At 36.7% G+C, this 12149-nt stretch overlaps 1 protein-coding gene across 1 annotated transcript; it reads right to left on the bottom strand.

Annotated features, from left to right (window-relative positions):
• Positions 1 to 9564: 9564 nt before the first annotated feature.
• LOC131623072 (large ribosomal subunit protein uL2m-like) lies at positions 9565 to 11762 on the bottom strand. The gene is made up of 3 exons (XM_058894101.1): positions 11474 to 11762; positions 10606 to 10702; positions 9565 to 10458 (listed from the first exon to the last, which is right to left on the bottom strand). The coding sequence occupies exons 2-3, from the start codon at positions 10685 to 10687 to the stop codon at positions 9950 to 9952; spliced, it is 591 nt and encodes a 196-aa protein (XP_058750084.1). The 5' UTR covers positions 10688 to 10702; positions 11474 to 11762; the 3' UTR covers positions 9565 to 9949.
• Positions 11763 to 12149: the final 387 nt, after the last annotated feature.

Raw genomic sequence — 12149 nt, 5'->3', positions numbered from 1 at the left:
AAAAATGACGAAAAAATAATGAAAATAAAAAAAAAGATGAAAAGAAAATGGCAAAAGAAAAAAAGACGATAAAATTGCCAAGCAAGAACAAAGTCGTGTGATCAGACACCAAAAATGAAAGAAAAGGTGAGCGACCGCCATATCCAAAGAACCTCATTGATTCCTCAACCATTTCAAATTCCTTGTGAGGGATGAACACTCGTGTCGAGTTAACTGAACATAGGAATGGAGAACATCACGAAGGGGGTGGGTACAAATAATTTTGAGCCTAAAAATCCTTTGTTTTCTAAAAACCGTGAACCCGGCCAAATTACAACCCTTAAAAGTCCTAATTGAAGTAGGGTTTATTTTTGAAAGCGCACTCCCAAGAGATAGCGTTTAACTGACTCCCAATGAAGCGAGACTCATATCCTTGTTGGTATCGTACTTTTGCTTTATCTTCCATACACAAAAATCGAGGTTGTGTCAACTAGTGATTCGGTCACAAGAGGTCGCAACCTCATTTCATAAAAAGTTTTACAACTTCAAGACTAACATAGGCTTTGCATTAGAATTATCATTCTTAGAATTAACATTCTTTTGCATACAAAACATCTGCTTAAACATCAAAAAAATTCAGGATGAGAATCAGTGAGTAACTTGATCATGTCAAAGTACAAGAGACTTGAGAACTCCGAGGAGGAAAAGCTAATCATCTCAAATGTTGACCATCAAGGGGCAAGTTATCCAAAGAACTCCGTTGGGCATGAACAGTTAATGCTTCCCTTGATTACCTTGAGGGGAAGAGTTTGAAGACTCCGTTGAGCGTGGTAAAGTTGTTTTCATGTTTGTTTGACTTCAAAACAATGGAAGCTTGAGGATTCTAGTAAGATGTACCTAATCAGGGGCAATTTAATCGAGGTTTCACCTCTCAAATTCAGCATATCTGGGGCAATCATGTCGATAAATCTCCTCAAGCTTTGATCAATCTGGGGCAATCATGTCGAGGAATCTCTCTTAAGTTCAACCAATCTGGGGCAGTTACGTCGAGATTTGGTAAATCTCTTCAAGGATCCTTTGGGGCAAATTCCTCCATAAGTCACGAAGCTTGGGGCACAATTCTGAGTTTTTTGTCGCTCCATGACTATAGGAGTTTACTTCTCCTAGAAATTTGGTCTCTCCCCAAGCATAGAAGTTTATTTCTCCTGAGAGTTGTTCCATTTCTCCAACCTGGTGCCCTTATTCGGATACTCCCCAACATGGTGAATTGAGGGAATCTCCTCAAGTTGAAAATCTTCCAAGCAGTGGCACATGGTGAGAAGTCTGAAGTCATTCTACATTCTGGAAGGAAACAACAAGAGTGTGCTCTTACAAGTCAAAGTCCAATATCTTTTAGCACCTCTACATGGTCCTTAACGCCAAGGGTATTCTCCCTGGTGTTTACCTCACTAATGCCTTTATTTGGCATCCTGCATATAGTGTTCACTGCATATAACATTGCATCCTCAAAAGCGTAGCATATCCGTCAAAGCGGATCATTACGCCATAGAAAAATTCAAACATGCATACAGGGCATAAGCCAGATAATACAAACCAGCACTCAATCAAGACAACGATACTCCCCCACATAAAAAAAATTTGTCCTTACAAACTCCGATTGATATCTGCTACTCCATTACAAATCTCCTCCAGCCATGGTGCCGATACCTGGTGTCCTCAACCCCAAAAGAAATCTCCCCAATATGGATCGGATGCAATGTCTTTCTTCGTCAGAATCGTTGTCTTCGAGGTTACTTCCCGTGTGCCGCGCGAAGATTAGAGTGCGAATGAGGGTGGGCATTCAACCCATTTCATTTTTCAATCGTTTGAATAATCATACTTGGTGTGTGGCGATTCGAACGATTGCCACTCTTGAAGAGTTACACCCCGCCTTTTGGCCTGAGGGATCAATGTAACTCTTATGCTTCGTCAGCATCAATATCCCCGTAATCCCCCGTGGTTACTGTCATCTTATTGCCGAGCCTAGTCGTCCCTAGTCTCCGTGATTCCTTCCCTCGTACGGGAAAATTTTTCAGATCCAACCCCCGTGTTGCGCATCCCTCGCCTCTCGTCCAGGCACACCATTTTCGAATCCAAATCCCAATCCCCAGTAAGTCCATCTACCAAGCTTCTCAAACACTCGTCTGTGTCATTCTTTCGATACTCGTCTGTATCTCCTTTTGATGCTCGTATGTGTCATTCTTTCGATACTCGTCTGTATCTCCTTTTGATGCTCGTATGTGTCATTCTTTCGATACTCGTCTGTATCTCCTTTTGATGCTCGTATGTGTCATTCTTTCGATACTCGTCTGTATCTCCTTTTGATGCTCGTATGTGTCATTCCTTCGATACTCGTCTGTATCTCCTTTTGATGCTCGTATGTGTCATTCTTTCGATACTCGTCTGTATCTCCTTTTGATGCTCGTATGTGTCATTCTTTCGATACTCGTCTGTATCTCCTTTTGATGCTCGTATGTGTCATTCTTCCGATACTCGTCTGTATCTCCTTTTGATGCTCGTATGTGTCATTCTTTCGATACTCGTCTGTATTTCCTTTTGATGCTCGTATGTGTCATTCTTTCGATGCTCGTCTGTATCTCCTTTTGATGCTCGTATGTGTCATTCCTTCGATACTCGTCTGTATCTCCTTTTGATGCTCGTATGTGTCATTCTTTCGATACTCGTCTGTATCTCCTTTTGATGCTCGTATGTGTCATTCTTTCGATACTTGTCTGTATCTCCTTTTGATGCTCGTATGTGTCATTCCTTCGATACTCGTCTGTATCTCCTTTTGATGCTCGTATGTGTCATTCTTTCGGTACTCGTCTGTATCTCCTTTTGATGCTCGTATGTGTCATTCTTTCGATACTCGTCTGTATCCCCCTTAAAACACTTGTCTATCTTACCTTCCTACCAAAATACTTCTACTCCAACCACTTCCATGAAATAACCACCTCCTTTGAGAACCTTGTATTGGCACCTTGGCTACGTTACAAGCTATCACCATCCAACTATTGCATACCATAAATCCCTCCATCATAAAAACAAAAATTTCTCTTTCCCCAGCAGATATCAAAAACAAAAAAAAATAAGGATGACACTTACACTTCCTTTTCAGGACAAATTTCTTGTTCTTCCTTTGCTAGGTTTTCTGATAAGGGAAAGGAAAGGAATATCAGAAAACCTAGCAAAGGAAGAACAAGGTCTTGCGACCAGAGAATAGGGCACGGGAGTCGGTTACGCAAGGGGAAGGTACTAGCACCCCTCGCGCCCATCGTACTCGATGGTATCCACCTATGTTTGTTTCTATCTAAAGGGTGTATATCTATGTCTATGTCTATATGTGAATGCATGCAAAAGAAATACGGGGAAAAGAAGGAATTATTTACAAGTGTGCTCGCTTAGGCCCCGCAACCCAATGCCTACGTATCCCTTACCAGGAATCAGAGCGACCGTAGTTCGGCTCACGATTTTCTGTTTGTTTTTGTTTTTTAGTTGGGCGGAGTTAACGCTCGCACTCTTGCATAAGGGGACAGCCTAGGATGCAATAGAGCGGAGATAACAATGCCCTTAAGAAAAGGAGATGAGAGAGAGACTTTGAGTGTTTCGAGGAAATCCCTTAAGCAAGGGAAACTCGAGTTACTCTTTGGTTGGTGTTTTTTAGAAGTTGGGAACTTACGCCTGAATGGGACCCTTAAGCAAGGGAGATCCAAGCACTCGAACATTCCCTTAAGCAAGGGACGTTCAAGCTTCCATTCCCTTTTTAAGATTTTCACTTTTTTATTAATGTTTTAAGTATTTTCTTTGTATTTTTTAAAGGGATTTTATTTTGATATTTATTAGATGTTTTGATGTTGTAAAAGAAAAGAATGAAAATGGGGGAGACTAGCCTAATTTCTAAGCCTAGAGTTATTGTAGTCTATGTCCTAAAATCTAAATCTAATGTTAACATGGTTTCTAAATTCTAAAAGGGGCATACAAGTGATACTAACAAAATAGGCCAAAATATGGCCAAAAAACTAAGCAACAAAATCACACAACAATTATACAAAAAATAACATGGAGATGGTATAAAAGAAATAAAAGAGGCAATTCAAAAATTAACCTAAAAATATACTACTATTTTTATGAGTTTTTTGTTAATAAGGGAAATCTAATTCAAGCCTAACTATGTTAAAAATCTATTAACCCTAAAACTAACAATTTTATTATTTTCTATGTCATTTTTATTACCTAAAAATCAAACAAAAAAAATTATGATTTTATTCCATTCTAATTACCTAAAAATCTAACCAAAATTTGATTATTCATGTTTTTTATTATCTAAAAAAAGTATAGTAAAAAAAGAACTAAGTAAAAGGACCTAAAATCTATCAATTAAGTAAAACAGGGAGGTGTGAAATCAGAATGATGGTGCAATTCAGTAAACTGGCGCAGGGCCCAAACAGGGAGGCCCAAAGTGATTTTTGTAGAGTTTTCAGGTTTGTCAAAAATGTTATGGGCTTCAGAGGGGGTGTATCAGCAATTATCATTGAGCCCATGGTATCTTGATCCACACCTCATTCTTTATTCAGATTTTCAGTGTTTTTCAATTAACAGAATTAATTAAATAAATTAAAAAAGAAAAAGTAGAAAGAGGAATTAGGGTTCGTATATTAGTGACTATTGAACTTACAACATATCTCCTCCTCCTCTCTCAACTCAGAAGGTGGCGGCATTGCCTCGATTCCATCCGTCTCCGATGATCTTTCCGGCCACTCCCTCCGTTTCGACCTCATCTTCTCTTGTGATTTTCGATGCTCACGCGTTCTTGCGGTTGACGATGATGATAATGAATGCGGTTACCGGTTGAAGATCGAAAGAACGTCGCGATGCTCTTAAGACGCAAAGATGAGGATGATTATGTTGAAGGTTGAATTGAAGTGTTGATGATGACGAAAATTGTTGTTGTTTGCGCAGCTCGATGAAGAAAATGACGCGATGAAGATTTTTGACGATGGAGGACGAACTGCAGGTTGTTGATGATGATTCGGTGATGAAAAATTGAAGTAAGTGTTAACTTCAATACTTTATTTCCCTTATTCGATTCACATTTCTTCTCCTCCTTCTTCTTGATTTCTGTGGTTTTCTGTTGGTGCGTGTGCCGTTGTTGTCGATGAATTATTGAGCGCAGAGAGAAATTCGATGAAGGCTATGAGTGAGGTCTAGCTCTACCTCGTCGGAGCTTCAGTGCGAAACTCTGAGAGGTATGTCGAAGGAGCTTTGGTGAGAGGGAGGGTGAAGAAGGTTTTGTTGCAGAGAGAGTGTGAAATCTGAGAGGGGAAGAGAGTGCAGAGAAGATTGAGAGAGAATTGAGAAGTGAGGGATGAAGAAGAAAGGAAAAAATGGCGTGAGGAAGAAGTGTGATAATGGTGTGTGTGAGGAATTGTGGAAGGTGAAAATGAGCGTGTGTAACCTGAGATTGGAGGTGATGTTCTGTTTATATAGATTGAGGTTCTGAGATTCAGTTAGAGAGTGAGGATTGAGGGCCGTTAGATTTGAGGGATTCAGTTAGTGATTGGATGGTGGGGATTTGAATATGAGAGTGTTAGTTACAAATCTGTTTTGACAGTTATGGGTGATTAGGAGAATTAGTTATATTCAGTTAGGTTGGTTAGTTATAGGTTGAAGTTAGTGATTCTGTTATAATTTGTAACTGATTTTTTGGTAGTTAACATGATGGCTTTTCTGTTATGAGTTGGTTATTGACAGTTGGGGTTGGTTAAGGGGAAGTTTGAAAGAAGTTGGAGTTAGTTATGATTGAATGTCAGTTAGTTAGGGTGAAAATTCTGTTTTTTGACAGTTAGTAAAAATAGTTAAAGGTTTTGTTAGTAGGTTTGTTAGGTACTATTAGTTACAAAATTGTAAAAGGTTAGGGTGGTTATATGATGGTTTTCTTGTTTTAACAGGGGCCTGATTGAAAATGGTATTTTGTGTATGGAATTATGCAAGGTTTGATTTTGTTTGACTTTATTTTGTAGCTACTAGTGGACTCTTGATCTTTCTAATGAAATCTGATCTTGGTTCGAAAAAGGGAATGTTAGACTCTTTTTTATTTATTTGAATTCTTTTTTCTCTCCAATGCATTCAATTGAATCTTTTTCAATTAGTCGCCAAATCTTGCAATATTTGAAAACTTGAATGAACACCATAACATAGGATAGAAACCAAAGATATTGAAAGTATTCATAGTCACAATTCAAGCAGACACTAATAACTTCTTCTCCAAGCCATGGTTCACGGTAACTTTAGCCAATCCATAAGAAACATGAAGGTCCATAACCAGATGACTAAGCAAAAAGCAAAACCTGAAGGATGAGAAGAAACTTAGTCCTTTGAGGTCCATGATTCATGTAGATAAGACCCATCTGATCAAATGCACTTCCAAGGGACTTGGGTCAGTCACAATCCTTTGAATAGATACCAAACACCTTGTGTTCTTTATGAGGGAATAAATAAGCCTTTGCGCCTAGACTTTTGTGAGACCCCAGTTTGTTCCATGATCCCTGATATCGTGCTTTTAGATGCTTTATTTAATGAATGTATGCAAAGTCATGTTAATGCTCTAATGGAAATATACATATGAGATGAGAAGCTTAAGCCAGTTAAAAGTAAAGGGGTGGGACAAATTTGGGGTATGACATGTATCAATTGACAAGATATGATTTTTCTAAGACATTTTCCCACTTTGGAGTCGCCCACCTTAAGACCCATCTGGCCGCATCATTTGTATTAGGTATCTTAGATCGCTCCATTTTATTCATGTTTATTTGAAACTGGGTGTTCTATTCCGGCTATGTTAGTGGAGTGGACGACACATTCCGCAAAAGAGGCGGAAACTTGGCCAGATCATTTTTTGGAAAGAATGGAAGAACTCACCAAGTTAAGGGAGCTTGAGAGAGAAACAAATAGGGAGAAGTCGAAGAAACAACCGATTTTAGATTTAAGTGAAGATAATTCGTTTGATATATTTTAGAATGTAACCGAACCATTTTTGTATGTATTGACATGCATAATGTAAGTTCTATACGATTTAATACATATATGATATATCTATTCAACATTTTATCGTTGTTTACTTTTACCAATTTAATTGTTTTTACGTTTTCATGGTGTTGATTCTGCCTAATTATTCTATGTTTCTAGTTTTGCATAATTCGAAAATACATTTCTGAAACACTTAAAATAATAGGTGAATTCGGAAGTGTATCTCTGAAACATGCCCTGACAAAGGATAAGAAATTTTGGGACCAAATTTCTCCAAACCTTCTATAAATAGGGTCTCTAACCAATTCTTCAACACCACACACCACAAATCAAAAATATGTCTCTAACCCAAACATATCTTCACCTTGCTCTTGCTTACTTCTATGGTGTGAAACCACCACTTCAATTTAGGTTCTCCAAGGACACGCCGCTCGCCGAACTGATTACCATACTCAATTCTCTTCTGCAATATCCAGAAAATAGAAGGTTGTCAAGCTCGAGTATCGTTCACCATCACTCGACATTGAAGAAAATGTGCAGTTCACTCAATTTGCACTGAAGACGGATGAAGATTTAAAGGTTATGTGTAGTACTTTTCCCCGATACTCCACTAAGGGTCTGGTTGAAATCGATGCGAAGATTTAGAGATCTGAAAAAGATGTCATTAAAATGTTGCAACGTCCTCAGCTACCAGTTTATAACAATATTTAATGTTAAATTTTTGTTTCAATGTCTATGTAATTTAGAACACCTATGTTAAATTTATATCAAGTGTTTCAGATTTTTTTTATTTTGTTTCCTGGATATAATTATTTCGGAGATGTAACTCTGAAATTCACTAATGGATAAATTTGAAGATGCATCTTCAAAAACACCACTTAAAAAACAAATTGTAGTGCGTTCGGATATTGATCTCCGAATTTTAGAGATAAAAAAGGAATCGCGTCAGATGCCTCTACAAAGGTATAGAGGTGAAAAAAAATCTAAAAGGGTTATCAAGGTGGCTAGAGGTCATGTTTAATGTTGATTGGTACTTTTAATATGTACGGATAGAGAAATAGAATTAAGAATAAGTTGAGGGAGTTCATATCGGTTTATTATCTTGAGTTCGTTGACATTCAGAAGGCTACAGCTAATATTTGTCACTTATTTGGTGATAAAGGCTACAGCTAATAAATATGAACCAAGTAGTGTCAAGTTAGAGCAAATACTTCATTAGCTATATGAAAAACATTTAAAATGCACCCTTTTTATTATACATGCCCACCTTTCACATTTGTATATTCCAAAACTATTTTAGAATAAGTTAGTGTGAGGTGATATACGAAATTTCCGGTAAAACTTTTGAAATTTCCAAGCGCTCCCTAAACTCTCCGATATATTTTTTGCAAAAATAAAATAAAATTTGTACTACCAAAAATTTAAAATTTCCTGTAGTACACAAATTTTTTATTTTTTACTTTTTACAAAAAATATACCGGAAATTTCAAATTTTCCGATATATTTTTGAAATTTCCGATAAAAACTCATGAAAATTTCTAAAAATTTGATATTTTTTCAAAATTTTCGGTTGACAGCATATTTTTTTAAAATTAATAACTTTAGATAAGAGTATAATGATAAAAACATATCCCTTAGAAGGTGGCATGTATAACTGAGGGGGTGTCATGTTAAATTATCCTATATGAACAAATGAACAAACACCCCTAAGGAAAACATATGCATTCCACTAGCAGCTAGAAGGGAGAGAAACTAACCCCCAGCCCACACTTATACCTAATACCTCTCAGAAGTGTATTTAAAAACCAAAATGACTTTGTTCAAAGTTTCCACTAAAAAATTTGAAATCCTGTGCGATACTGGAAACTTTAAGTATATATCCGAAATTCTTTTAAAAAGTGAGCTTTATAACGAAAATTTTAAATTTTCTGCAAGATTTTACCATAAATTTTGAAATTTTCAGTAAATTTTTTCGAAAATTTTGAAATTTCTAAAAAATTTGACCGGAAATTTAAAAATTTATGAGAGATTTGACTAGAAATTTCGAAATTTACAAGATTTTACCACAAATTTTGAAATTTCCAGAACTAATTGCAACTTGCCGAAAATTTTAAATGAACTACCAGAAATTTCGTATATACTGAAAATTTCAATATTATACCAGAAAAATTGTTCTCATTTCACAAAAGACATTTCTGGAATAATGAAGAATGGGCATGTAAGGTATAATTTGGAGGTGGCAAGTAAAATTTGCGCTAGAAGGGACTGCCAAATCACCAATTCAGGATTTGGCGTAGTCGAGTAAGCCTAAATGCAGCATTCCATTGGATTTTGGACATCAAACTTGATCTTGCTTTACCATTTTTTGTGTTCTTCAGGAATCCAAGAGTAAAAACTAATTGAAAAAGAAGTTTCAAATATAACTAATAACCCATATCATTTTCTTCTTTAATGTTTAACATCTGTCTCTTTGATGATGATCAAGGATATGAAAATATAATGCAATTACCAAAATAATTCTAGGATATATACCTTCTTTAGGTGGCTTTTTCATCATCTTAACCTTCAAAACCATATTAAATATATTGATCAAGATATATGTACTTTGATAGAGCATATGAGAGGTTGGTGTGATTAATTTCCAGTTTCTCACATTCTGTTCGAGTTTTAAACAGTGTGTTATGCAAATCAAGCTCGCAAAGGGAAATGCAAATATTTCTAAAAACATTTTACTTAAAGAAATAACAAGTACAAAATATGAATCCATAGATTCCACAAAATGGCCAACCTAATCAATTCCATTAGTAGAAGTAGAATTGTTCCAAAGTTTCCATAATTATTACGGAAGCATCAGAAAGATTTGTATTACAGGAATGTTGTATGCTACTAGTAAATACCTACTTACCTACTTTTTGCGCTTAAGAGGTCCAGTCTTGAAGCCACCCTTAGTCGGTTTTCCCCAAGGAGTGCGGGATCCTTTCCCCCACGCACCACTACTCTTGCTCTTGCCCTCTCCTCCTCCGTGAGGATGATCAACAGGATTCATAGCCACACCCCGAACAACGGGTCTCCGACCAAGCCATCTGCTATGGCCAGCCTTCCTGAGCTTGCGATCTCCGTGAGTTGGATTAGAGACAGTACCAACAGTGGCCCTGCACCGAGAATCAATCAACTTTTTAACACCAGATGGAAGTTGGACTAAACAGTATGCTGATGTGGGCTCTTTTAGGATTTTTGCATTGGTTCCGGCCGCTCGAACAAGCTTTCCACCTTGCCCTGGGTTCAGCTCAATGTTGTGAATGATTGTTCCAATTCGCATTGCAGAGAGAGGCATACAACTCCCAATCTGTGAGTTTATGTCTGAATACATCATTCTCTCGCGTGCCTCATCGGGAATGGTGTTTGAAACCTGTGCTAAAAACCGAAACAAAGAAACAGATGCCGCATAGTCAGATGCCATGACTAAAAGGGAACCCTAAAGTTTCATTATACTACAAATACTGATTTAAATTATGGAATTGGGAGACTGAAAAAGAGTGAAAGAGAAGAGAATGAAAGTACCAGAAGAGAAACGACGAAGAGCATTGGTGAACAAATTGTGTACCGACGATGTGTAACGGTTTCTCAATAATAACGCAGCCATTCATAAAAAATGATACTGTAAAAAAAGAGCAATTACAAAGAAAAACTCATATAACAAGTTGCAACCGTGCATTGCAGAAAAACATGTTGATAAAAGATGTGGAAAAGAAAATCAATGAATAAGATGAATGTAATAGATTATAATTTTGTGCAAACGGTAATCAGATTAAATTGGATTGCAATTGCATAGATGCTAACAAAAAAGAAAAATTGTCACGGTTTCTAGTAGCCGACTTACAACTCCGGCTAGGGATGTGCGTGGTTCTTAGACCAACCCAAATTGGACCAAATATATGATTTGGTTTTATAAAGTTCTAAAACCAGTTTCTCTCAAAACCAACTATATCATAATCAGGTTTTTTTATCAACAGATACATTAAAGTAATGGAAATAAAACTATCCGGAACAGTATCATAAAAGTGAAGTTCTCACAAATTAATAGATTTGAGCATGTAATGCAAACTTCAAATATCAAAGATTGTTCATTAACAGTACGATATTTGACAGAAAATTTGGTCATCTGGAAGAAACCACTGGCTGCATTAGTGAAGCATAGGAATGTGCAATTTTATTTGTATAATAATACAATCAGAGAGATAAAAATCAACACAAAAAAAAAGTACATCTCAATTGAAAAAAACAGTTTTTGTAAAATCTTTATTCTCTAGAGCACAAACTTTTTTTTTCTTTATTTCAAATAACATGAAGCAAACTAAACACTTTGAAATATACAGCTTCAGAACTAATGCATTTTCTAACAAAGATAAATCTAGATAAGAAATGTTACATGATTCGCGGCGTTGGGGGTAGAGGTGTGAGGGAGAAACAGTGGCCGTGGATACGGATTTGAAGCAGCTTGTGGTATGAATGCAGCGATAGCAGATGATTTGGATTGTGAATTTACACGATTTTGAAGAACATGTTATTCGAACTGTGAGAATTGGGGAATTAGGGGTTAGGGTTCGCACCTCTTTGAAGGAAGAATTACTATTGATTATTGGGTATTGCAACTTTGTTACTGAATACTGATACAAAGCAAAATGGCAGCAACTGCATAAGGTTTTACTTAGATTCGTTAAAACAAAAATGATATTTTTTTTTGAAAATAAACAAAAGAAAAATATTTGTTTTAATAAAAGAATCTGATTTCTGGTTTTGGGCAAATAAAAACGTGTTTCTTTAGTCTTAAATTAAAGGGTTAAATAATTTAAACCCTCTACCTTTATAGTGAGTTTCGGTTTGCACTCTCTGAAGTATTTTTTTTACATAAGACCCTTTAGAAAACTCAATTTCTGGATTTACTATACCCCATTACCACACCTGCTGATTGGGCATGCAATTAGTGGCCACGTGGAAAATTGTTTGGCTGACTGGGACATGTGTGTTAAATAGAAGCTAGGGTTGTCTTCTTCCTCCTTTCTCCACCGTCGTTCTTCATCATCTTCTCCCTCCAAGGTCGTGTT

The sequence above is a fragment of the Vicia villosa genome, linkage group LG1 (assembly GCF_029867415.1).
Source record: "Vicia villosa cultivar HV-30 ecotype Madison, WI linkage group LG1, Vvil1.0, whole genome shotgun sequence".
NCBI lineage: Eukaryota > Viridiplantae > Streptophyta > Magnoliopsida > Fabales > Fabaceae > Vicia > Vicia villosa.
The sequence above is the reverse complement of the archived record's forward strand: the minus strand, read 5'-3'. Positions and strand labels throughout refer to the sequence as shown.